This window comes from Phascolarctos cinereus, unplaced genomic scaffold (assembly GCF_003287225.1).
Source record: "Phascolarctos cinereus isolate Bilbo 61053 unplaced genomic scaffold, phaCin_HiC Scaffold_5;HRSCAF=322, whole genome shotgun sequence".
In the NCBI taxonomy this organism is placed as follows: Eukaryota; Metazoa; Chordata; class Mammalia; order Diprotodontia; family Phascolarctidae; genus Phascolarctos; species Phascolarctos cinereus.
In genome coordinates, this window is record NW_027555958.1 from 242,553,445 (window position 1) to 242,580,676 (window position 27,232).

Consider the following 27,232-nt stretch of genomic DNA (forward strand, 5'->3'; position numbering starts at 1 on the left):
GGCTGGAGAGTCACATTTGGAATTCTTCATCTTGCAACAACAAAAACCAGTGAAAAAAATCCTTCTATAGCTAAAACAGTCAATACTTTTATTTTTACACATCACAATATAAATGTAAGCTGCATTTCTGTCCCACTGCTCCCTTCTAAACGGTTTCTTCTTTGACAGAAGTGGGAGCAAGTCTTCCTTGCCATGCTGTTGGAAAACACCCCAGAAGGTGCAGCACCATGGTGTTTGGGTGGAGTAGAACAAGGAATAAAAAAGTGACACGAACAGATTTCCCTTTATTCTTATCTGTCTGGGCGGGTCATTCCTGGCCGAGTGGGCACCATCATGGGACGCGCAGGAGGTCTCATCATTGGGGGTCCAGGCATCATAGGCATGTGGCCTCCCATGGGCGGCCTCATCCCAGGAGCTACAGGGTTGTAACAAAACACAAGTACATCAGAAGTCAGTCACGAGAGACATTCTAGATTGCCTTTTACCCTCTCCTTTCCCATTCTCCATCTGTAATCTGCTTACAAAGCATACTAGAGGAAATGCTGCAAAATCTTTCTGTCTGTAAATCATGGATGACCCAAAGATAGGGCAACTATTAAAAGACTACTTTGAAAAAATTTGGCTCCTTTTCAGAAGGCACAAGTGATGATAGTTCCCCAAATTGTCTTCATTTCCCTCACACTGGGGAAATGCACAGTTGAGTCACATAAATCAGCCCTTTAAGTCTGTTAGGCCTCACATAATCAGGGGCTATTTCACTATAATGAATGTGAGCAGAACACAGTGGGCAATTCTGCCTCCAAAAGTTAGTGTGCAATTTGGTGAGAACAGGGAGTGGGAGTCGTGATAAGAATGTGTTAATAACCATGTACAGCTCATGGCCATACAAGAGACTATGATGTAATTAATGAAAACTGGGAAGAAAAAAAAGGTGATGTCTAGGGCCCCTTGGCACCTGTGACCAAAAAGGTTTATAAAATGTTCTATCATTATGCAAGCTAAGCTAATAAGCATGGATCTACTGTCCCAAGGTTTGACTATAAAATTGAAAAAATCCATAAGAAATGGGTAGTAGGCAAGAATTTTGGTACCTATAACCTATCCAGTGGTGTTGCACTAAGACTGACAAAAGTCATGATATCATTCAGCATGATATAACTGGAAGTGCACTGGACTTAGAATCCAAAGACAAGCTGGTAACAAGCTGGCTATGTAATCCAGAATAAAGCAATGTGTCTGTTACTCAGATTCCTCACCTGTAGAAGGGCATATGCCCAGAATACCTACGTCACAAGATGGTCGTGATGAAAAGGGCTAGATAAATGTGAGCTACTTTACCAAAACTATGGATTAATTCCACATTGCACCAGTGGTAAATATGCAAACTAGATGAAAAATGACCCTTCAATGTCATTGTCTATAAATGGTTTGATCCTTAATCAGCAAATGACCTTGCCTCTTTAGGTGATGGGAACTGGTAAAAACTCTGCTCCAAAATTCAGTAACTAAGTTGGTTGTGCAAATAACTATCTACCGACCCATACACTCATTACAAATGAGGCCAGAAACTGAGAAGTAACAGGGGAAGGGGGAGCAGGAGGGTGTGTTGAAGAACCTAAAAAAGAAGCCAGAACCATGTTATGGTGTTGCTTTATTTGTAATGGCAACAGAAGGTCATTTGGCATCCTCCTACCTACATTGAGAACCAACAAGCAACAGCTTCATTACTTCTTTATAAATAGGATTCATTAAAAATTACTTCACTAGAGAGAGAGAATTAAGACAGCAAACTAGGGGTCCTATTTAATTTCCCTGCGGGAGGAAAAGAGGTTCAAACTTACCAGGCCCCACAGGCATCATTCCAGGAGGAGGAGGGCCCATCATTGGCATCATAGGGGGCCCTCCCATATGGGGTGCTGGCATCATACCAGGTCGAGGAGGTCCCGCTGAAAGAAAACATCCATCTTGGGGTTAGGGATGTTAACATATAGAAAATGTGTACTTGTGACTTAAAACAGGTTCTCATTAACATGCCAACATTCTTCAACAAAAAGCCTATTATAGTTTTTCTCCACCTTTGGCTTCACAGCAGTATGCTATAAAACTCATGGGGTTATATGGCTAAACACATGAAATAGCCAGTTTGCACACAAGGGCCAACAATCTCCAAGGGAAGTTTATTCAAAGAAAGCAATGGTAGCTTTTACAGAATTCAAGGTAAAGAGCTGAAGAGGGACTAAAGTGAATGATATTCCTAAATTTGGAAACATCATTTTAAGATGTTCTTTGAAAGGCAGTATTTCTTAAATACATTAAAAACTATATGCAGATTTCTACTTTAGGCAGGTTTAGACTCTTAAAATCTTACTATACCACTCACTCAACACAGTCTAACAAATTCTTACATTGTACTTCTTGACAACCTCACCTGCTCATTCTATAGCTTTTATCAATCAATGATATTGAACATGGTCAGACAGATGAAATGGCACATAGACATATGCTCAGACCAACTTGCTATATAACTTCCAGAAATAACATAAAAGTCAGGACCAGCTATATTACATTGCTTGCCCCTACTTTCCTCAATACCTTAAGTTAATGCTGTCTGGGATTACTTCCCATTTATTTTGTGTATAACTTGTTTGTACACAGATCTTTATACACTGTCACCCCCTTTAGAAAGTTAGCTCTTTGTAAGCAAGGAGTTTTGTTTGGGTTGGTTGGGGGTTTTTTAGGGGTTATTTTTGCTTTTTTTTTTTTTTTGTATTTCCAGTGCTCAGCTGAGTGTGTGCACATAATAAGCACTTAATAAATGCTTGTTGATAGACTGACTACCCAAGGGTCCTGTGTTTGCAGCAACTGTATATAGAAAGCCTATCAGAAAATACTCCCAAGGTAACCTAGCAGTTCTAGATTTCAAACTATATTACAAAGTAGTAATCATCAAAACAATCTGGTACTAGCCAAGAAATAAGAGTAGTGGATCAGTGGAATAGGGTACACAATACAACAGCAGTAAATGACCATAGTAACCCAGTGTTTGATATATCCAAAGATTCAAGCTTTTGGGATAAGAACCAACCATTTGACAAAAATTGCTGGGAAAACTGGAAAGCAGTTTGGCAGAAACTAGGCGCACACCAACATCTCACACCATATACCAAGATAAAATGAAAATGGATACATGATTTATATACAAAGGATGATATCATAAATTAATTGGGGGGATGTGAAAAAAATGTATCTTTAAGTTCTATGGATAAGGGAAGAGTTTATGACCAAACAAGAGATAGAGAGGACTGCAGGAAGTAAAATAGATAATTTTGATTATGTGAAATTAAAAAGCTTTTGCATAAACAAATAAATGCAGCCAAAAACTGGGGGAAAAATTTTTACAGCAAGTTTTTCTGATAAAGGTCTCATTTCTCAAATATATAGAGAACTGAGCCAAATTTATAAAAGAGACATTACTTACTTGATAAATGGTCAAAAGATATGAACAGGCAGTTTCCAGAAGAAGAAATCAAAGCTATCAATAATCACATGAAAAAAATGCTTCAAATCACTACTGATTAGAGAAATGCAAATTAAAACAACTCTGAGATACTACTTCCCATCTATCAGATTGGCTAACATGACACAAAAAGAAAATGACAAATGTTGGAGGCAATATAGAAAAACTGGGACACTAATTCACTGTTGATGGAGTTGTAAACTAGTCCAACCATTCTGAAGAATGAACTGGAACTATGCCCAAAGGGCTAAAAAACTGTGCATACCTTTTGACCCAGCTATTACAATAACTACTAGATCTGTGTCCCAAAGAGATGGAAGAAATGAGAAAAGAGCCTATTTGTATGAAAATATTTGTAGCAGCTCTTTTTGCAGTAGCAAAGAATTGGAAATCAAGAGGATGTCCCTCAATTGGGGAATGGCTGAACAAACTGTGGTATGTAATTGTGATGGAATATTATTATACTATAACAAATGACGAGCAGGATGCTTTAGAAAAACCTGAGAAGACTTATATGAACTGATGCAAAGTGAAGTGAGCAGAACCAGAAGGCTAGTGTACACAGTAACAATAATATTGTAAGGATGATCAACTGTGAAAGACTTAGCTACTTTGGTCAAGACAATGATTCAAGACAATTCCAGAGGACTCATGATGAAAGATGTTACCCACCTCCAGAAAGAGAACTGATCAAACTCTGAATGCAGACTGAAGCATACTTTTTTCTACTTCTTTTGTACTATTTTATTTTGTTTGTGTTTTCTTTTGCAACATGGCTAATATGGAAATATGTTTCTCATGATGTCACATGTATAATCAATGTTAAATTGTTTGCCTTCTCACAGACGGAGGAGTGGAAGGAGGGAAAGAGAGAATGTGGAACTCAAAATTTTAAAAAATGAGTGTTAATTTGGTCAGGAAATATTTAACAAAATAAAAATAATTTTAAAAATACTCCCAATTCTGTGTAGATAATAATAGCTAACTTTTATATAGCACATTAGTGTTTTGTGATCACACTATCTCATTTAATCCTCACAATAATTCTATGAGGCAGATGTTAAAAGATTATTATCCTAACAGGATAGCTGGCCTCAGAACCAGGAAGCCCTGGTGGTTCAAGTGCCACCTTACCACATATTGTGATCTTGGGCAAGTCACTTAAACTAGTAATTTTCTAAGATGAGAAGGTGATGATCTATATTAATAGAGGGACTTTGCTTTCCCAAGAGTTCCTTAAACCAATGAAATCAAAGCTCCAGTACCTATCCCTATTCTATCATTTGTTTAGCCATTTGCCAACTGATGGGGTCCTCCTCTGTTTATTGTTCTTTGCTATAATAAAAAGAGTTATTATAAATATTTTTGTACTGATGGGTCCTCTTTCTCATTTTGCTGAGACTTTTTAATTTTATGTAATCAAAATTGGCCATTTTATCTTCTGTGATCCTCTCTATCACAGTATGGTCTGCACAATATAGCTGCAAAAGATGTTTTCTTCCTTGCTCCTTTAATTTGTGTATGATGTGACTGTTTATATCTAGGTCATGTATCCATTTGGAGCTTACTGTGGTATATGACATGAACTGTTAGTTTAAGCCTAATTTCTACTGGAATGCTTTCCAGGTTTTTCAGCTATTTTTTTAAACAACAAATCATTAACCCAGTAGATAAGGTTTTTCAGTTTATCAAATATCAATATTAGAGGTGAAATTTGAACCCAAGTCTTTCCAAATTCCAATTCCCATGTTCTTTCCATTCTGCCACACTGCCTCTCTATATGATTATAACAGCTTTTGTTTTTTACTAACGAGGAAAACAATCTTCAGATATAAGGTAAAGAAAAGGTTAACAGAGGCTTGATAGTAAAGATGAGGTAAGAACATTCAGCTGTTCTCAGTGGGTTCAAGTCAAAAGGCCCAGAGAACTATATCCCATTGCATTTAAAGAACTGGTAAATGTGATTGCTCAATCACTGTCAGTGTTATCTTAAAAAATCTTGGGCAACAGAGAAGACACCCTATGATGATTGATAGTGAAACATTATCCTGATCACTTCCTAAAAGGAGAAAGAGGTTGAATTTTTCAAACTACAGGCCAAAGAGCTGAATTTAAATTTTTGGCAAAATCCTAGAAAGTGCTACTAAAGGTATGGCTTATGCAACTATGATAACTAAAATTTGACATAGGTTGAACAAAAGCAAGTCATACCAAAAATGGGAACAGTCAATGCTGGAGGAGCTGTGGGAAGATGGGCACAGAAATGAGTACAATGCCAGCAGTGCCATGAATGGGTCATGGGATTATAGGGTCTAGGGATGGATGGGCCCTGGGAGCCCCTTGTTGTTGTTCATGTGGTTTTCAGTTGTTTCCAACTCTTTGTGGCTCCATTTGGGGTTTTCTGGGCAAAGAGAGTGGAGTGGTTTGCCATTTCCTCTCCCGTTCATTTTACAGATAAGGAAATGAGGCAAATGGGATTAAGTGACTTGTCCAGAGTCACACAGCTAGTAAGTGTACGAGGCCAAATTTGAACTCAAGAACATAAATCTTCCTGCCTCAAGTCCCAGCACTTTATCCAATGTGTCACCTAGCTGCTCCAATGATCCCTTATGGATATCAATTTATTTATTTATTTTTGGCTAGGCAATGACTTGCCCAGGATCACACAGATAGTGTCAAGTGTCTGACGCTGAATTTGAACTCAGGTCCTCCTGACTCCAAGGCCAGAGCTCTATCCACTGCACCACCTAGCTGCCCTTATGGATACCAATTTAAAATTATTCCAGAAAAGTGACTGAACTACTTTTTGATACAGGGTTCCTCCTATGGGGGTAACCCAAGGAAGTTAAGGTCTGTATATCAAAATATTCAAAGCAAAACTTTTTGTGGCAGCAAAGAACTGGAAACAAAATGGGTGCCTACTCACTGAAGAAAGACTGAAAAAAAATGGTAGAATATTACTGTGTAGTAAAATGATGAATCCAAAGGATTGAGAGAAAAATATAAAGATTTGTATGAACTGGGGCAAAATGAAATAAGTAGAACCAAAGAACAATATATACAATATCCAAAATAACATAAATAAGCACAAAGCTAAGCTCACAGAAACTAAAAGAACAGTGATGGTCCTAGAGATAATGAACATAAACTTTGCCTTTCTCATAAAAGGATATTATAAGATTATAAAATTAAATTAAAGAGTATAATGCTGTAAAAACATTGTTAGTCTTGTTCAGAGAATTGAGTACTTTTGTTTATTTTTCTTTGTTACAAAAGAGTTCAATTTGAAGGAGGTATAATTTTAGAAACGACTACTGCAATAACAGAAAACTTTAATAAAATTTATTTTAAGGAAAGAACAGATTATCTGGAATTACCTTCATCTCATTTTTGACAATGCTACTAGACTGGTGGGTCAGGAATATTGTAGATAGAGTATACCTGGGTCTCAGCTGGCATTTAACAAAGTCTACCCTGATATCCTATTAGATAAGATGGAGAGATGGGGGCTAAATAAAAGTACCATAATTTGAATTAAGAACTAAACGGCCAGATCCAAAGAGTAGTGATTACAGAAGCAAAGTCAACCTTGAGGAATGTCTCTAGAGTGATGCCAAAGATACAGTGATACAATTGTATCAGTGATTTAGATCAAGAAATAGTTGAAACAAAGCTGAGAGCTAATTAATATGCTGGATGTCAAAACACCCTGATGAATTAGAATTATTGGTTCAATCTAACAAGATAAAACTCAACAGGTATAACTGCAAAGCTTACACGAGTTAAAAAACATCAACCATACAAATACAGAATAAGGGAGCCATGGCTGAACAATAGTACCTACAAAAAATATTTGAAGGTTTTTTAGTGTACTGCAAATTCAAAATAAATTAACAGTAGTAAGTGGCAATTTATGACATAACCAGAAAAACTGAATTTAATTTTAGGCTTCGTTAACAGAAGCTCTGTGTCCAAAATGAGGAAGTCTAACATCCCACTGTACTGTGCCCTAGTCAGACTACTTGAGAGGGTCAGAGGCATGGATGGGAAGGCAGGGAAAGCATCCAGATGTAAAATTAGAAACCATGCCCTATGGAAATCTGTTAAAGGAATTGGAAATGTTTAATCTGAAGAAGAGAAGATTCAGCCAAGGCACACAACTTATCTCCAAGTATTTGAAAGGTTATCATGATCAATTGGGGAACAGCTAAACAAGTTGTGACATATGATTGTGATGGAGTACTATTGTGCTATAAGAAATGACAAGGGGGATAGTTTCAGAAAAAAAAACCATAGCAAGACCTATAGAAACTAATGCAAAGTGGAGTGAGAAGATCATTATGCATAGTTCTAATGATGATCAACTGTGAAAGACTTGGCTACTCTGATCAATATAGTGATCCAAGATAATTCCAAAGGATTCATGACAAAAAAATGCTGTCCACCTCCAGAGAGAGAACTGATGAACTCTGAGTGCAAACTGAAGTATAATCTTCTCACTTTTTTGTGATATGGCTAATATGGAAATGTTTTTCATGATTTCACACGTATATTCGATATTCTGCTTGTATTCTCAGTGGGTAGGTGGGGTGGGAGGGAGGGAGAGAATTTGGAACTCAAAATTTAAAAAGAAAAGAATGTTTAAATAAATAAATAAATAACGTGTGTGTACTTTTTTATTTTTTTGGCAATTGGGGTTAAGTGACTTGCCCAGGATCACACAGATAGTAAGTGTCAAGTGTTTGGTCTGAGGCCGCATTTGAAATCAGGTCTTCCTGACTTCAGGGCTGGTGCTCTATCCACTGCACTACCTAGCTGCCCTGTGTGCTTTTTTTTAAAAAAGGCTATTGTGTGGAAGAGGAATTAAACTGGTTCTGATTAGCCTTAGAAGGCAGAAGAGCAAAGGGTGTAAGCTTCAGAGATGGATCTGTTTAAGATCTGTTGACTGGGTCAACAAAAGGAAAAGCTTCCCAACAAATAGTTGCAGAAAAGGCCACTTTAGGAGGTAGTGGATTCCTCATCACTGGAAATTTTCAAGCACAGAACAAGTTTCCCTGTTAAGGTCTGATTCTCAAGATATATAAAGAACTGATTCAAATTTATAACAATAAGAGCCATTTTCCAATTAATAAATGGCATATGAACAGGACATTTTTCAAAGAAAGAAATGCACATTATCAACAACAACATGAAAAAAATGCTTTAAATTTCTAATAATTAGAAGAATAAAATTAAAGTAACTGTGAGGTTCCTGCTTCCACTCATCAGACTGGCAAGATGGATTGAATGCTGGACCTCAAATTAGGAAGACCTGAGTTCAAATCTAGCCTGAGATGTTTACTAGTTATAAAATGTTGGGTGACAGCCTCTCACTGCCTCAGTTTCCTCATCTATAAAATGGGGATAATAACAGCATCCATCTCCTAGGGTTGTTGTGCGGATAAAATGAGATAATATTTATAAAACACTATTTATTTAAGTGCTGGCTGTTAATATAACAAAAAAATTACAAATGTTGGAACGGCTGTGGAAAGAAGGTACATTAAGGAGGTAAGGAAAGAAACAAGTGTTTATTAAGGTGCTTTATAAATATTATCTAATTCAATCCTCACAACTCTGAGAGATAGATGCTGAGGAAGCTGAAACAGACAGAGGTAGTGTTTAAGGGTGCATTTGAACTCAGGTCTTTCGGATTCTGGGCCCAGCACTCTATCCACTCAGCCACTTGGTTACACAGCTGGTGGAGTTGTGAATTAGTCCAAGCAGTCTCGAATGCCTGGCACATAGCAGGCTCTTAATAAATGTTTGCTCACTTGATGAAACTGTTTATGCCCTTTGATTCAAAGATTGCATTACTAGAGCTCTAACCCAAAAAGAAATAAGAAATGGAAATCAGGGGGCAGCTAGGTGGGGCAGTGGATAGAACACTGGCCCTGGATTCAGAGGACCTGAGTTCAAATCCGACCTCAGACACATCACACTTACTAGCTGTGTGACCCTGGGCAAGTCACTTAACCCCACTGCCTAGCAAAAACTAAAAAAAAAAAAAATGGAAATCAATGACCATAAAAAAGGGAAAAGGACCCACATGTACAAAAATATTTATAGCAGGTCTTTTTGTAGTGGCAAAGAACTGGAAATTGAGGGGATGCCCATCAACTGGGGAATAGCTGAACAAATTGTGGTATATCAACGTAATGTTGTTCCACAGGAAGTTGTGAGCAGGTGGATTTCAGAAAAACTTGGAAAGATTTGCATGAACTGATGCTGAGTGAAGTGAGCAGAACCAGGAGAACATATAGTAACAGCAATATTGTTTGATGACTGGCTTTGTTAGACTTAGCTCTTCTCAGCAATGCAATGATCTAAGACAGTTCCAAAAGACTAATGATGCTATTCACATCCAGAGAAAAAACCATGGAGTCTGAACGCAGATCAAAGCATACTATTTCTCTCTCTTTTTTATTTTCTTTCTCATGGTTTTTCTCTTTTGCTCTGATTCTTCTTTTACAACATGACTAATGTGGAAATATGTTTAATATGATTGCACACATATAGTCTACACCAGATTGCATGCTGTCTTGGAGGGGAGGAGAGAAAGGAGAGGGGAACAATTTAGAACTCCAAATCTTATAAAAGTGAATGCTGAAAACTAATAATTAATTAAAAAAAGAAATGGAAATCTAGGGGGTGCTCATCAATTCAGGAATGGCTGAGCAAACTTCTGAGAAGTCTAGATTTGTATGATTGGTTTCAGCATGAAGTAAGCGGAACCAGGAGAACAAAGTATACGATAACAAACACTGTAAAGATGCAACTTTGAAAGAATTAAGAACACTTAATAGCTGCCAAGACCAACCACAATTTCAGAGGATCAGTGACGAAGCATGATACCCATCTCATGATGGAGAGGTGATAAACTCAAGATGTAGAATGAGACATACATTTCTGGACATAGGGAATGTGAGATTTGTTTTTAGTTGACTATGCATATTCGTTATACGGGAAGAGGGTGAGAAAAGTAATGTCTGTTAATTGAGGGAGAAAAGGAAAAGAAAAAATGAAAAAGAAAAAACCAGACAATAAGCACAGGCTAGGTCAGGTGACCTATTGATGATCTGTTTCAGATATGGATTGGATCATATGACCTCTGAAGTCCTTTAACCACTCTGAAATTTTGTATAAACTACTGAGAGTACTGCCTAATCTTGTCATTTCATTATTTGGATTCTTAACCTTTTTTGTGTCATGGGCCCCTTCTCAGATGTTTTTAAATATATACAATAAGACATACTGGATTATAAAGGAAACCAATTACATTGAAAATTATCAAAATATTTTTTAAAAATAAGTTCATAGACCCCAAATTAAGAACTCCTGGTTTAGGTTCTTAAACTTTTCTCCACAGACTATATTGATAAGATCAAAGACCCTGTAAACCATGTACTCTAGCTTATCTGTTGTGTGAGGGTAGGGGGGTGGTGACAAGAGAGAATAAAAATTGTTCTCTGAGAAAGAATATCCTTTGATCTACTCTAGGTGTGGTAGGGAAAGCAGGTCTGATGTCTGCCCAGGTATTCTTAAGCTGCAGTTTGTAAGCTTCTAGCAGTGATGTAATTAAGTATAAACAGTGACAACACATGCTGCCTTTTGTGTTCGAATCAGCCTACAGACATAGAACTCCTGGTGGCACAGGCTATTAGTCCAGTAATCAAAAGCTAACTGTTGAAATGGTCATAAAAAAATCATTACCCTATGAAAGCCATTCTCCATCCGTTCACCAAGCATTTACTAAACACTAATTTTAATTAAGGGTCATTTTGAATAAAATCTAAGATAATAATGCCCCAAATTCCAAACAAAAAAAAAGCAAAATCAAAAATTTCAAACTTACGGAGAGTAGGAGGAGGTGGGATCATAGCCCCTCCTGGTGGAGGAGCAGAGAATGGATTGGGAGGAATTTTTCCTTGCTGAAATGCAGCAGCTTTGGAGGGAAAAAAAAAATAGAAACACAAATAAGAATCTTAGATGATCATAATTTTTCTACTCTGTTTTTTAAAACAAATGCTTTAAAAATTTTTCAGTAACCATCATATATGTCAGTCAACAATCATTTATTAAGTGTTTACAAAGTTCTCAACCCTGCGGATACAAAAAGAAAGGCAAAAAATAGTCCTGTTCTCAAGGAGTGTGCATTCTAACTTGTAAATACTTAGGTATATACAAGATCTATAATGAGCACATAAAGCTAATCTGAAAGAGCTGGCAAGGGCTAATCAGGAAAAGCCTCTTGCAGAAGGTGGAGTTTGAGGGCTGAGCCTTAAAGGAAGCCAGGGAAGAGGTGAGGAGGGAAAGCATTCAAGGTGTGGAAGCCAAAGGAGTGAGATGGTATATTATTTTCAAGAAGCCTGTAAGTTGGTCAGTGAAACTGGATAGCAGAGGCTGGGGAGGGGAGCAGAGTATTAAGCAGGAAAGGTAGGGAGGGGACAGGCTAGAAAGCTTTGAATGCCAAAGACAGGAGTTTATATTTGATGCTGAAGGTAAAAGGGAGCCTCTGGAAATTCTTGAGCAGAGGGGTGACATGGCCAGACTTACTCTTTAAGGAAACCTTACCTTAGCAGCTGAGTAGGGGATGACCTGGAATGGGTAGAGACTTCATGCAGGGAAATCAGTTGGAAGACTAATGCAACAATCTCGTGAAGGGTGATAAACTTGGTGAGGGTGTGAACTAGAGTTGTGGCTGAATGAGAAGAGAGAAGGGGATATATATATAAGATCTATAGATGCTGTGAAGGTAGAAAAGACAACAGGGTCACAGACTGGAGGGATTGGAAGGATGATAGTGCCTTCAACAGTTACAGGGGAGATCTGTTAGGATCTGGATAGGGAGATGTGTTCTGTTTTGAAGATGCTGAACTTGAGATGCCTGTGGCACATTCACTTTGAGATGTCCAAAAGGCAGCTGCAGATGCATGACTGTAGCTCAGCATAGACATGAAGTTTGGATATATAGATCTGGGAATCATCAACAAAGAGATGATAATTGCATCCATGGGAGCTAATGAGAGTACCAAGCAAGAAAGAATAGAGTGAAAAGAAAAGGGAGCCCAGGACAGAGCTATGGGGGACACCCATGGTTAATGAGTGTGACCTGGATGACAAAGCTGACCTGGATGACAAAGCAGCAAAGGAGACTGAGAAGTAACAGTTGGACGGATAGGAAGAAAAATAAGAAAGAACAGTGTCACAAAAACCTAGAGAAGAGAGTGTATCCAGGTGAGCAACTGTGTGAAATGCTGTAGAGAGGTCAAGAAGGATGAGGATTGAGAAAAGATCTGGCAATTAAAAGATCACTGGTAACTTTGGAGAGAGTAGTTTCAATTGAATGAAGAGGTTGGAAGCCAGACTGAAGAGAGTTTAAAAAAGAATGAGAGAGAGAGAGAGAGAGAGAGAAGAGAGAGAGAGAGAGAGAGAGAGAGAGAGTGTGTCTGTGTGTGTTGTGGGGGCAAGATGTAGAGGTACCTATTGTAGATTGATTTCTCAAGGAATTTAGCCACAAAAGGGAGGAGAGATATAGGATGATCAATAGTGTGGAAGGATAGTTGGGTCAAGTAAGAGTTTTTTAAGGGTGGAGGAAACATGACATGTTTGTAGGCAATGCAGGGAAGAAGCCAGTAGATAGGGAGAGACTGAAAATTAGTGACAGTGTAAATGATAAGATGCTAGAGAAGCAAGGATGAAATGAGATCAAGGGCGATGTTAGGGGATTTGCCTTGGCTAGAAGAAGGACCACCTCTTCATCTGAGACTACAGTGAAGGAAGAGATAGTGAAGGAAGGTATCTGAGTGATGTGAGATAAGCCTGAGAAGGTTGGGGGGACTCTCCAGTTTAAACTTGAAGGATACTCATTTAACACACCTAGGCTTTCTAGGATTCAACTGGTTCAATTTTACCAGTAAAACAGAATCAAATGTAAACTCTTCCATTTGGCATTCAAAGCTTTATTTAACCTGGCCCCTCCCTACCTTTCCTACTTAATACCCTGCTCCCCTCCCCATCCTCTGCCATCCAGCTTCACTGTCCAACTCACAAGGTTTTCAAAAACAATATACCATCTCACTCCTTTGGCTGGCCCATACCTTGAGTGCTTTCCCTCCTCACCTCTTCTCTGGCTTCCTTCAAAGCACTGATCAAATTCCACCTTCTACAGGTTTTTCCTGGTTGGTCCTCAACTGATTTGCTAGTTCAATTTTACCAGCAAAAATATTTATCTAGCTTCTTTGCTTTTCACTCATTTGGCACTTCAATAGCTGAATTATATTAAATATTCAATACTCAAATCGATCTGCAATCTCATCAAGTTAGCTATTCCCTTCAACCCATCCAAGTCTGCCTCTGCTGTTCTACTCTTGTCCACGGTCTCCTCTAAGTTCACCATGGCAGGCCCACCCAATGTGCTAAAGGTATCACAGCTCCGGGATACCAGACCCATAAGTATCCATTAACTATAACCCATCATCTCTAAACATATCTGGGATTGTGATTAGCAGTCCAAGTGTAGTGGCTCTATTGTTTTTGGTGGTGAAAACAGTCTGTTATAATCATCATACATTTTTAAATAACTTTGCTGGGTTAGAAGCAGATTAAAGCAAAGAGTTTTTTCAATACTGGAAAGAAGTCATCTTTAAAACACATCCCCAGTTTACAGCAGATTTAGACTTTTAGGCATTTTCAAGAAATAGTATTACATGAAGCATATAAGCCCTTCTATATTTTCCTTAAACACAAATGGCTCCAGGGCAGTCATTTCTAATTACAATTTAGTAGAAAGAAGATGAGACACAAAGCGGATGCAAGAAGAACAGAGATAAATCAGAAAATGTTTCTATTTGTTTTTGTAATACAGTCAGCTATGGTCTTGCTCAGATGCACATTCATCTAACTCAGTCCCTGAATTCAAACTCCAAATCCTAATTCTACTCTGTCAATGCCCAAGACAATCTGACCAGTACAATGGAAAGTGATTGGGGTCATTCCAATTCAGCTAAAATGAGTATTTATCAAGCCAAGTGCCGATGTGCCAAGCATAAGTTATAAGGGTAAAAAAACGACAGGGTCTGTCCTCAAATCCATTAGGGTGAGAGAGTTCTAAGTTCTAAGAGCAGTATGATGTGAACACAAATAAGTATGACACATGGAAGGGTTGATGAGGACAAAGGAGAGTTCCCAAGTGCTCTAAGAAAATCAGGAGTGAGAGATTATTTTTAGCTAAAGGGAACTGAGAAGACTCCATGAAGAAGGTGGTACCTAAGCTAAGTTTTGAAGGAAGAAAAATATTTTAACAGAGAGAGATGTGGAATCTCTGCCAAAATGGAGGTCAATTAGGATAAGATGAGATCAGGTATCAGCTAGTATTCCAGCCCAGCTGCAACAAGAAGTAGTAGAAGAGGAGAAGAGAAATAAGACTGGAAAAATAAAATGAAGACATATTGTGGCTGGCTTTAAATGCCACACATAGGAGTTTGTATTTTTCTCCTACTAGTAGCAGAGAACTATAGAAGGTTCTTGGGCAATAGGCTGCAATGGTCAGATCTATACATGTAGATGGGGCCCAGATGAGCACCTAATCAAGTCAGGCATGAATTCTGATCATATATATTTTATACAAGTACAAGAGCATTTTTCTGTATGGATTTCAACTAAAGGCAAAAATGTGGCACATATTTATTTGGACATATTTATATGAGTATCTACATCCTACATATGTGCATGTATGCATGCATATGCGTATATGCACACATATACAATTCATTCACAATCCATATCTGTACACATATTTACACATTGTGCAAATGAGTATATATACACATGTACATATACACACATACGGATATATACATATTACAAACTTGTATGCCATGCCTATATGGAGCATTGCTTATAAGACCTTCTGGGAATCTCAATAAGGCTTCTCATAAAGCATCTGAATACAACATGCAGACAACTGCATATGTACTTATATGTGCATGTAAGTATATATGCTAGTAAACATTTAACAAGCAGAGAAAAGTATGTGTGTCACATACATACACATATATACATAAATTCACAACCCAGTCTGCACATGTACACATATGCCCAGATGTACATTTACGTACTTGCATGTATATACTTTTGTCTGCTTAATGTTTACTGGCACATATACATTTATATGTACATATATAAACATATGCATATGCCTGCCAATTGCATTCTGATGCTTTATGAGAAGCCTCATTGAGATTCCGGCAAGATCATACAAGCAATGTTCCACATAGGCATATACGTTTATCCATGGGAATCCTTTGCCAAGAATGACACAGGCCTAATAAATGCACCTTAAGCAGGATTTTAGAAAACCAGGAATGAGTGGAATTGGTTGCTATGGGAATGTACCTTTCATGTATTTCAGAAGTAAAGTAAACCAAATGTGTAGACTGCTTCCTTTCCAAGACAAAGGGAACACAGCGTTTTTCCCTGAAGTACAGAATTCAGAGGTAAGAGGAGACTAACAGATCATTCTCCACTAACCATGGCAAAGGTTAAGTACAGTGCCTGCTCACTTTTGTCCACTGTAACCAATACAGTACACAAGAAACAGCCCTGTAAATAATTCAGAAAGGGAATGGCCCATTTATGGATCCAAAATTGACTGTAAATCACTGGGAGATTTTGTCCCAAGGTGAGTAAGCTAGAATAGAAATTCACAAAGAGGTGGACCTACAAAAATGATCCCCAAAGGAGTAGTCTCTTGACTGTGTTCTCTTACAAGGAGGGTTGAGGAAGAGGGAGGGTATACTTTGACACCAAAAGAGCTTCCAAATCAACAACCATTTATGTACAAGGGTGAACCCCTTGAGGACAGGGATCACTCCTCAGCTCATTTTTGTAATTTCAGTTGCTACCACTGTGCCTTGCACACAACAAGCCTCAATCAAAGTTTACTGAAAGGTGGAAGATACTATTAAAAGAAGGCAGAAATAAGGGCTCATGGTCAGAAAGGTTAGTGTCCATTTGAGTGCAAGCATCACCTGGCAGCAGGCAAATGTCCTGTGATTCTCTTTCCCTCCAGAATCACTCTTAACTTTTATTACTTTTGCCTTCAGCTCAGGCTTAATTCATATAAAATGATAAACTTGTAATGCCTAGAGTTTAACTGCAATTTTCAAACAATTCAAAGCGTGAGGAGGTGGGGAACGAGGAGGAGAAAGTTAACATTGAAGTCAGAAAAAAGTTCTCAGCTATGTACAGAGACACTGGCCAATACAAGCCATGGATCCTCCAAGTACTAAGTTACGTTAGAACTTTTAACTCCTTCTGATATGCACACACATGTTATAGATGTTATAGACACTATACATAAATAATACATACATACAATACACATATATACATCTGTCTATCTATCCATCTATCACTTAGAAAGTTTACCAAGCATTTTTCTCACAAGAAGCTGTGCATTTGTTATTTTCCTCATTTTACCGATGAGAAAACTGAAGCTCAGAAAGATTAAGTGACAATCACAGTTACAAGTTAGTTTTTGTTGGAGCCCAGAGATGCCAAGCTTTGGCACTAGAAATGGCCACTAGTTTCAGATATGATGGCCCTGAAGTCATCAGATGTGTCCAAAATCAACAAAATCACAAAGATAGACCTACAAGCATTCAAAACATAATTTGGACTACTTGATGCTTCTATTACTTCCCTTCTGATCAATTTCTTAAAGCTTTGATAGTGGGACGAGTAAATCCAGATGAAATTTCTCAATCATTCTATTTGGATTAAATTACAAATTTCTTTTCTCTTTTGTGTTTCAGCTATGAAAGCCCTCAGCATGTTTTATCACCAATAATTAACTATCCAATTTATTTACACAGCCTGAGGAATCAGAAAGATACCCTTTTCATCCATTTAATAACTCTTTTCAATTCTACCTCCACATCTTTCCCACCATCCCCTTCTCGCCATGCACATGGTTACACTATTTGTGGCCCTCCAGCCTTAACTCTTGCAATAGCTTCCTAATTGGTGTCCCTGTCTCAAGCATCTCACCCTTCCAATCCATCCTCTACAGATGTGCCAAACATATATTCCTAAAGCAAAGTCTGGCTATGTCACTCTCTTGCTTTAAAAAACTCCCTACTACCACTAGGATCATAGCTTGGCATTTAAAGTCCTCCTAAAGTGGCCTCAAGCTATCTTTGCAAGTTTATTCCACATTATTCCCTTCGCTTATCCTTCAGCTCAGCCACAATGACTGTTTGACTCTTTCTATTCCTATCTCCATTCTCTGCACTGGCTTTCCTCCAAGTCCCCCTCTCCATACCTGGAATGCTCTCCCTCCTCACTGAGATTCCTATTAGAATCCCCAGCTTCCTTCAAAGCTCAAACTCAACTTTGGACATGAGGTCTTCTGGTATACATGTTACTTCCCTCAATAGAAAACAAGCTCCTTGGACTGTTTTTTTATCCCCAGGGCTTAGAATGGTGCCTGGAACATAGTAGGTGCTTAATAAATGCTTACTAATTGAGTCATGATGTAACTACCCCCCATAAAGCAGATGTAGCCAGGTGCAGCTGGCAGAAGGAAGGTACCAGCTGACCAGAGGAAAGCAGGGATGGGTCCTTACTCGTTTTATCGATCAGGCTCTGAGCTTGCTCTTCCATCCATTTTTGATAGTAATCTTTCACATTCTCTTTGTGTTTCCTACCGCTGCAGTGTGTCTTTCGTACAGATGGCTGCAAAATAAAAGAGTTGCCAGGTTGAAATTTGCCACACCCAGATTTTAAGAAAAGCAAAACCAAAAATCATATAAAGTCCGACCATTACAAGACACCTATGCTGGGAGCACCTCTCCAAGGGATCGCTTACATAGCTCATGTAAATTTGGCACAGCGGCCCACCGCCAAAACCTTCTGTGCCCAACATATTCTCTAAGGGACCAAGTCTGTTATCTTAAATATCTGTCAGAAATCCCAATGCATCAATTATACAGGTCACACAGCCTATCAGAATGCACTGCACCAAATATTCCCACGGTCCTTTTGCATCTATGGAAGCAAAGTCAAACTAAATACTACAAGCACTGCTCCCCAATTTGCCTTCCTAGTTCCCACAGCGCTAGCACAACAGACAACAGATAAAGCTGTAACAGAATCTCAAAATACAAAAATGGCCCTGTCTTTTCAGTAATGCTAAGCCATTAAAACCACTGTTCACATAAATACAACAGTTATGCTAGATGCCACAAGGTAATAGAAAAGATTACCCTAAGTAAGAAAAGCAAGCCTATGGAAATGTCCCCAAAGTCAGAAGATAAAAATGTTACAGTTCTGAACTGCTTTAAGGTACTCTAAGCTCACCTGAGGGAGCTGCTCCTCCAATCACCTTAGTAATTGTTCACTATCCCAAATGGATCATTTAAAAATAACAAAATTACAAAAGTCTCCAACCCTTTTCTGGAGAGCTACTTTTTCTTTCCCTGAAAGCTTGGGATCACTGGAAGGTGAGTAGATATATATAACAATAAAGGCCTGATAGGAGAAAATGTAAACTCTATTGCGTTCTCCTACCCTCTGGGAATATAGATTATGAAAGCATGCAAGAAAGAGTATTGTCAGCTGCAGCCTGAAGACCTACCAGATACGGTATAAGATCTATTGGCAGATCTTGTCTTCTCAGTGGGGATCCCTATACAACGATATTCTAAGAATATTTACAACTAGAGTCTCTCCAGGAGCAACCACTGCACAGTATTTCACAATGCCATCAGTAATGAAATATAACATAATACACTTGACCAGAAGCATTTCCAAAACTACAGGATTAGAATACAGCAAGTGAAGAATAATAATACAGAAATGGTTGGGTGTGTTCTGGTGTCTTACTGAAAAAGGTGTTCACTTTACATCACATCTCAGCTGGGAGGAAGGCAGAAGACAAAGATTTCTATGATTCCATTAGAGAGTTTTATAATATACAAACTAGGGCCCCTGGCTTTATTATTTCCAAAACAGATAACTTTCAAGGCAACTGCTAAGGCTCTAAGTTTGTAGAATCAAACAAAAACATGATTGACAGTTTAAAGCAACTGCCATACCATTCACAAAACCACTTCTTAGTTTCTCCCAATTTTTTCCTTGTCACAAAAATCACACTTGCTAGATCCAACTTTTGGTCTCACACAAGAAAATTCCGCCTATTGAAAGGCTATAGACAGACTACTTTAGCTACACAAACAGTGAGTAGATAATGGGAAATAAAATCACTCAAGGAAAATCCAGAATGGCTTTCTCCAAATCAACAATCAGAGTTTACATCTATGTAACACTTTACAGTTTACAAAGCACTTTCCTCACAACAACTCTCTGAGGTAGGTAGTGCAAGTGAATTTAATGGATGAGGACTCTGAGGCCCCAAAGGGGAAAATGCCTTGTCCACAGCTTCACAGCTACTAACTGGCATGAACCAGGACTTAGGAATCTAGGCCTCCTATCTCCCAAGTTCAGTGCAACTTCTTGAGCAATGCTGTAACTCAAAGGCCAGAATAGTGCAGGGACACTAAGTATACAACATGGTGGGGAGGACAGCACACTTTGTGCAGAAAGAATTTACTTTGCATCATCCCATGGTGTACAAACTACAGCACACGAGCAACACTACTTACAGAGTCATGGGTGAGGTACGTATCGCAGTAGTCACAGTAAAATCTGTGGGGGAGAAGGAGAGAGATGGCCACCACCATGTTAACAATAATAAGTTGCTTTAACTCAGCTAAAGGGGTCAGAGCTGGTACAATCACCTGAACGGTAACGCCAGGCAGCTCAGCAATTCAGACTGAAAGCAAAACCTTTGAAACAAACTTGTTTTCTTTTTCCTTTTTCTAGTTCAATTCAAAAAAAAACACTGATTAAGCACCTCCTATACAAAGATGAAACAACAAGACGGTCCCTGCCTATGAGAGTTTATAGTATAGTGGGGGGAGAGGGAGCCCTGTGGAGATGTAATGTTCACTAATAAAGAGTACACAAGGTAGATTGTGATGGGGACAAAGGAGAGATCTAGACAAAGAATCCCAGAAAAAAATTGTAGGGGACAAGCACACTTCCAGCTGAGGGAGATCATGGCAGACGTGGCATTTGACCTGAGCCCTGGAGAAGGAATTTAATTCCCTACCTGAGAAGTAGCACTCTTCTTCTTGCCTGCTGTGAAGTAAAGGGGAAGAGGAAAAAGGACAAGGAGGAGGGGGATGAGGAGAAGAGGAAGGGAGAAGGATGTAGAAGATGAAGAGGGAAAAGGAAGGAAGGAAGGAAAGAAGGAAAGAGAAGGAGGGAAGGAGGAAGAGGCAGGAAGGAAAGGAAACCTTATTTCCTTTTTTGACAAGGTTATTAAACTGACAGATCAGGAAATATTGCAGATAAGCTTGATAAAACATTTGACAAAACCTCTTGTAGTGTTCTTGTGGAAAGTTGGAGATGTGGGTTAGACCAGTGTGCTCCAAAGTGGGAGTTATGGCTTGACCATCAAGGAGAATGTGATCAACTAGAGGGTGGGAAAAGAAGTTGGATCCTACCCTCCCAGCTATAACCAACACAGGCATTTGTCCAACACAGCCACACGTGTCACCTGTAGCAATCCAATACTTCCCTCAGTCCCCCGACTTCCACAGCTGTGCAAGCTCCCAACCTTCCCCATTTCAAGTTCAGCATCAGCTCTTCAGGGAAGTTATAACCTAACTGAAACCTGGGCACCCACAACCGCAGCTGCAGTTGGGGAAGTCCCATCTCTCCCAACACAAATCCACTACCACCTCCACCTCCCCCATATACTTGGAAAATAATTTTACTGATAGGGGTGCACAATCAAAAACTTTGGAGACCATTTGGCTACACAATAGTACAATAGATTCAGAATAATTTAATGGCTATATCCAAAGAACAGTCATTAATGAATGGTTCAATATCAACCTGGAAAGAGGTTTTATTTATTCATAAATTCAACAAACATTTATTAAGTGCCTAATATATGCAAGGTTCTGGGACACAAAGACATAAACAACATAGCCCTTGCCCTTGAGGAGCTTACAGTCTATTGGGGGAAAATAACAGATATATAAAAAATTAAGTACAAAACATATACAAAGTAATTTCCTAGGAAAGTACTAGCAACGGGAAGCATTGGGACAGTCTTCTTGTAGAAGGTGGCATTTGAGCTGAGTTTTGAATCAAAGGAGGGATTCTGAGAGGCAGAGGAGAGGGAGGGGGGCAGTGCTTTCCAGGCATGGGTAACAGTCTGTTTAAAGGCACAGATGTAAGAAAGGGAATGCCATGAACACGAAACAGCAAGCATGCAAGTTTGCCTTGATGTAGGGTGTATAGAAGAATAATGAATAATGTGCAATAAAGCTGGAAAAATGGACAGAAGCCAAACAGAAGAGTCTTTATTTTGTCTTAGAATCAAGTGCACTTAACCTTTTCTGTGTCTTGGATGTCCCTGGCAGTCTGGTGAAACATATGGACCCATTCTCAGAAAGATGTCTACTGCCTAAATTCACAATCAAAGGTAATACTAAATTTCAGTTAGAGGTTAATGAAAATAAAGGTGTAATTTTTTTCCAGTCCAAGTGCATAGACCCCCTGAAATCTAGCCACACTAATTTGGGTCCAAGGACCTTAGGTTAAGAACCCCTGTCTTAGAAGCAAGAAATAATCACTGGAGCTCTTTGAACAAGGAGTAACAACATATTTAGATCTGTCTGTACTTTGCAAACATCAATTTAGCAGTCATATAGAGGATGGATTGAAGAGGAAAGAGACTAGAGGATGGGAGATCAATTAGAAGTACCAGTCTAGATGACATGATATGATCTGAAAGAGGATAATGGCTTTCTAAGTAGAGAAAAGGGGACTGATACATGATATACTGTAGAGACAGAATAAACAATATTTAGCAACTGATTGGACATGACAGGTAAATGGCATGGAACAGATAAGGATGGTACCAGGGTTGCAAATCTGGTTAATATGAAGAATGATGATAGCCTAAGTAGAAAGGAGAAATGTGGGATCTGGGGGAGGGGAAAAAACATTACTCCCTTTTTGGACATGTTGAGTTTGAAAAACTTGTAAGATATCCAGTTAGAGAGGTCAGATAGGCAGTATGTAGTATGGGGACTGGGGTTCAGAAAAGACTGGGGCTGGATATATAAGATTTCACAATCATCTGTATAGAGGTAGTTTAACCCATGACAGCTAAAAGACCACAAAAGAATAATGTAGAAGGAAAAGAAACCAAGATAGAGCCCTCATATACACCTATACATAGCGGGTAGGATGAGGATGATGGTTTGTCAAAGGAGATTAAGAAGGAGTAGTCAAAAAGGATTAAAAACCAGGAGAGAGCAGTGCTATAAAAACCAACAATGCCAAAGGTTAATAGATAAGGGCCAACAAAAGGCCATTGGACATAGAAATTAATAGGTCATTGGTAACCTTGGGAAGAGGAATTTTCACTGGTGTTGAAAAGTGAATACAAGATGAGAAAGTAGAAGCAATGAATGTAAGGCAATTTTTTTTCTAGGAGTTTGGCTGTGAAAAACAAAAGATGTATACAGCTATAATTTGAGGGAATGTTAGAACTCAGTGAAGTTTTTAAGGATAGGGGAATATCTGACCATCTTTGAAGGCAGCAGGAAGGGAGTCAGTGGATAAAGTGAGAAATTACAGAGAGAGGAGGCAGAATGATTAAAGTGGAAACTTCTGAAGGAGAGGTAAGGGTTTGAACAAGAAATGCAGGGATTAGTATATTCAAGGAAGACTTCCTCCAATACTGGAGCAAGGAACAAGGGAGTGAGAGATGATGTTTAAGTGATTTGAAGTATAGAGTTGGGAAGAGGGAGCTATCAATGGTTGGCCTCAATTTTTTTACTTAAGTATTTGATGAAGTCCTCTGCTGAAAGAAGGGAGGGATGTTGTAGATGGCTTAAAGGAAGAAGAGAAAATTTGGAATAGAAGCCAAAGGGAAGCAGGAAAGAAAGTTAAACAAGGAAAAGTAAAAGGACTAGCACAGAGTTTGAGGGCTCAGTTGAGACTATATATTTGTAACAGACCCAGTCAGAACAGCCATGTAATTTCCTCTGTTGAAGTTCAGGACCTCATACAAAGAAGCAAAGACGATGGATGGTGGAGTAACCCAGAGTTGGCATTTGAAAAAGGATGAGCAGAAAAAAGATAAGGGCAGAATATAGTCTAAAGTTGAATTGGTTAACTTAAAGTTAAGATTTTGAAGGAAGCAAAGATTGATGGTGTAGGAATGCAGAGAGGGATGGAGTGAGAGGTGGTTGCAGGGAAAACAAAGATTTAGGAGGAAGCAGAAGGAGAGATGGAATGAGGTTACGGTCAGATGAATAACAGCATTAGGCACAGTTGGCAGGCGAACACTTTGATGATGAAATCAATAACTTTCCCCATGTACTTCATTCAGATCATGCAAACTGAAGTCTCCAGGGGGTATGCCAGTATCCTTGGTCCTGTGCTGCTTAATACTTTTATCAATGACTTGGACAAAAGTATAAATGGAATGCTTGCAAATTTTGCAGTTGATACAAAGGGAGGAGGGATAGCTTAAAGCATGGGATGACTGAATTATAGTCCAAAAATATTTTTGTCTAGAAGGTGAAGCCAAATCAAACAAGATTAAATTTAATAGTGAAAAATGTGGTCTTACATTCCCTACTCACCTCTGCCTCTTAGAATCCCAATATTCCTTCAAACCTAATTCACTTTGTTCCTAGTGCCTTCCCCCCAAAAAACACCTTCTATCTACTTTGTATATACCCATATATATACATATGTCTGCTCAATAGAATGCAAACTCCTTGAAGTTAGGGGACAGCTTCGCTTTTGTCTTTAGCTCCCCAAATGCCTAGCACAGTACCTGGCATGTAGCAGGCACTTAAAATGTTCATTGATGGATTGAAAAATTCAACTTCACAAATACAAGATGGAGAGGCATAATTAGACGAGGAGTTCCTCTGGAAAAAAACTGGTTTGGGGGAGTCTTAGTAGACAGCCAATAAATGAAATCTGTGCCCACATTAAGAGGTAAAGCATCCAGGTCTAGAGTGGTGATCTTTTTTATCCCACTTGTTTAAAACACACATGTATTCGGTCTCTAGCACCACATTTTGGGAAGGCTAAGTTCTTCGGGGTAAAAAAAAGGCAACAAGGATGGTGATAGGTTGAGACCTAAGAGGTTCAGTTCAAGAAACTGGGGAATGACTTAACAAGGGTCGTGACGGCCATCTTCAAGTCCATGAAGGACTGTCAAGAGATAGATTTGTTGTTCTTGGCTCCAGGGGCCAGAAATAGGATGGTGGGGTAGAAGTTTCAAAGAAACGAATTTATCCTCGACTGGGAATAAAATAAAATCAAATCTTCCTAACAATTACAGAGCCGGCCAGAGAAACTGAATGGACCGCCTCTGGAGGTAGTGAGTTCTTTCGCATTTGGTCTTCAAAGCAAGAACGTCCGCAGGTTGTGAGTCCGATGTAATGGGGATTTCTGGTCACGTTTGGGCCGGAGGTTCCCTGCCAATTCTCAAACTGGTCGGAGATAAGCTGGGGGAGGGGGGGCGAGTCCGGTGACAAGGAGGGGGAGGGGAAGAGAGGAATGCGGGAAGATGGAAGGAAGAGGAAAAGAAGGAGAGGGGAGAGGGAATGAAGGAGGGTGGAGGGCCTTTCTCTGGAGCAAGCCCTACCTCTCCCTTTCCCCCACCGTCTCCCGGGCAGTCTCGGGAGCCCCACCCCTGTGCGAGCCGCCCCCCCCCTCCCCAGCCCCCCCGCACGGAGCCCCGGCGCGCCCTCCTCTCAGCCTCCCCCTCACTTGGGCATGGTGCTCCGCGGTCCGTTGGTCGTACCGATCCGCGCTTAGCCACCGGAAGTGACGTCTGGGCTAGCGCCGAAAGTGATGCTCTAAGGCTGCGTCTTCTCCCCACGTCTCCAGCTGCCTCCGCGCCGCCGCCCAATCGCTGGCCGACGCGGCTGGAGCTGCCTTCCCATTGGTTGTTGTCCTTTCGGTCCCTAGATGAGGGAGAGAGAGAATGAGGATGAAAGAGGGAGACTCCGATGACCCCTCTCCATCCAGTCTTGGGCTACGGGTACGTGCAGAGTCCAAAATGGCTTCATTCTAGATCTTCGACCGCCCCTCTTGAAAAAATTTTCATTATTTCATTATTTTTATTTATTTAAATTTATTATTTATTTTATTTAATGTTTAGGCACATTTCTTAGTAAGACATCATAGACTCACTACTGGGACTTGGAGCCTTTCTTTGCACGGGCTGGCCCAGGTGCCTGGAATGCTCTTCCTCCTGTGGTTCTAAGTTCCCTTTCAAGCTCAGCTCAAGTTTCATCTCCTATGAAAAACCTTCCTTGATTTCCCCTAGTGTAAAAAGATTGCTTTTTGTTTCTTTTGTTTCTATTTTGTTTATCCTGTATATGTGCGTGTTGTCTCTTCGGATAGAATGTAAATTCCTAAAAGGCAAAGAATTTAATCTTTATCTCTATCCCTGACACTTAACAGGGCTTGTCACACAGGAGGCCGGCCACTCGAGAAATGCTTGTTTATTGATTCATTGACAGAGGAAATTGGAGGGAATGGGAACCCAACAAAGTTGCAAATAGGGTGGGCGTTGGGAAGAATTTCCCATTTTTTAAGGACTGGAGTAAAGAAGGAGAATTTTGAATGGGCAGTGGTGTCGTGGCTTTGAGACGTTGGGTAGGAAAAAAGATGGAGCTCCCAGGGAATGACTTCTATCTTCTAGTCAAGTATAATGATAAAAGGAGGAAAGAGGGAATTAATGAGGGAATGAGTGAGTTAATGAAGGGATGAATGTCTGAAGGAATGAATGGATGGAAAAAAAGACATTTAAGCGTTTACTAAGTACAAAGCACAGTGCTAAACCTAGGCTGAACATAGAAAAGCAAGAGAATCCTTGCTCTCAAGGAGCTTGTATTCTTTTGGGAGAGACAACATGTACATAGAGAGTAAATATATATAAAATATGGATGGAATGGAACCTGTTTTTCATTGGTGTAGGGAAATGCTGGTGAGGAATTTCCTAAACCTAAATAACACTGTCTCCTCAACTTAGAGGCGCCCCCACAGGTTTTTCTTTTGGTGGGGGGATGTGATTGATGATGAATCCCAGAAGAAACTGAGAAGCAGAAGTCAGAAAGGTAAGAGGAGAACAGAGAGAGAGAGAGAGAGAGAGAGAGAGAGAGAGAGAGCAGTATCATGAAAACAAAGAAAGGAGAGAGTATTGAGCAAGTCAACAGTGTCAAATGCTGCAGAGAGATTAAGAATGAAGATTAAAACAAGGCTATCAGATTTGGCAATTAAGGGATCGTTGGTAATTATGGAGAGAGTAATTTCAGTTGAGTGATGAGATCAGAAGCCAAGTTGCAAAAAGTTGAAAAATGAATTAGAGGAGAGGAAGTGGAAGCAAGGAATGTAGCCAGCTTTTTCTGGGAATTTTCAGGAAAAAAGGAGGAGAAATACAGGATGAAAGTTCAAAGCGGTGAGAACTTCAAAAAATATTTTTCTAGAGTGGTGGATACATAGGCTTTTATAAGCAACACTGAAAGAACCAATAGATTGGGAGAGATTGAAGATTGG

General features: G+C 39.4%; 1 protein-coding gene across 2 annotated transcripts; it reads right to left on the minus strand.

Annotated features, from left to right (window-relative positions):
* Positions 1-198: 198 nt before the first annotated feature.
* SNRPC (small nuclear ribonucleoprotein polypeptide C) lies at positions 199-25,529 on the minus strand. 2 transcript variants are annotated; one of them, XM_020999405.2, is made up of 6 exons: positions 25,439-25,525; positions 20,224-20,266; positions 18,187-18,295; positions 11,412-11,501; positions 1,842-1,946; positions 199-415 (listed from the first exon to the last, which is right to left on the minus strand). In XM_020999405.2, exons 1-6 carry the CDS (start codon positions 25,444-25,446, stop codon positions 291-293), a joined length of 480 nt encoding a protein of 159 aa, XP_020855064.1. In that variant the 5' UTR covers positions 25,447-25,525; the 3' UTR covers positions 199-290. The 2 variants fall into 2 exon arrangements, with proteins under 2 accessions (XP_020855064.1, XP_020855065.1); XM_020999406.2 differs by lacking the exon at positions 11,412-11,501 and having other exon boundaries at positions 25,439-25,529.
* Between the last annotated feature and the right edge of the window lie 1,703 nt (positions 25,530-27,232).

What these genes read in the sequence shown, in the direction of transcription:
- SNRPC (XM_020999405.2), bottom strand. An exon ending in CGTACCTCACCCATGACTCT is followed by an intron (nt 18,296 to 20,223) that starts GTAAGTAGTGTT and finishes TTTATTTTGCAG; the next exon opens with CCATCTGTACGAAAGACACA. An exon ending in CCCACCTCCTCCTACTCTCC is followed by an intron (nt 1,947 to 11,411) that starts GTAAGTTTGAAA and finishes GTTTTCTTTCAG; the next exon opens with CGGGACCTCCTCGACCTGGT.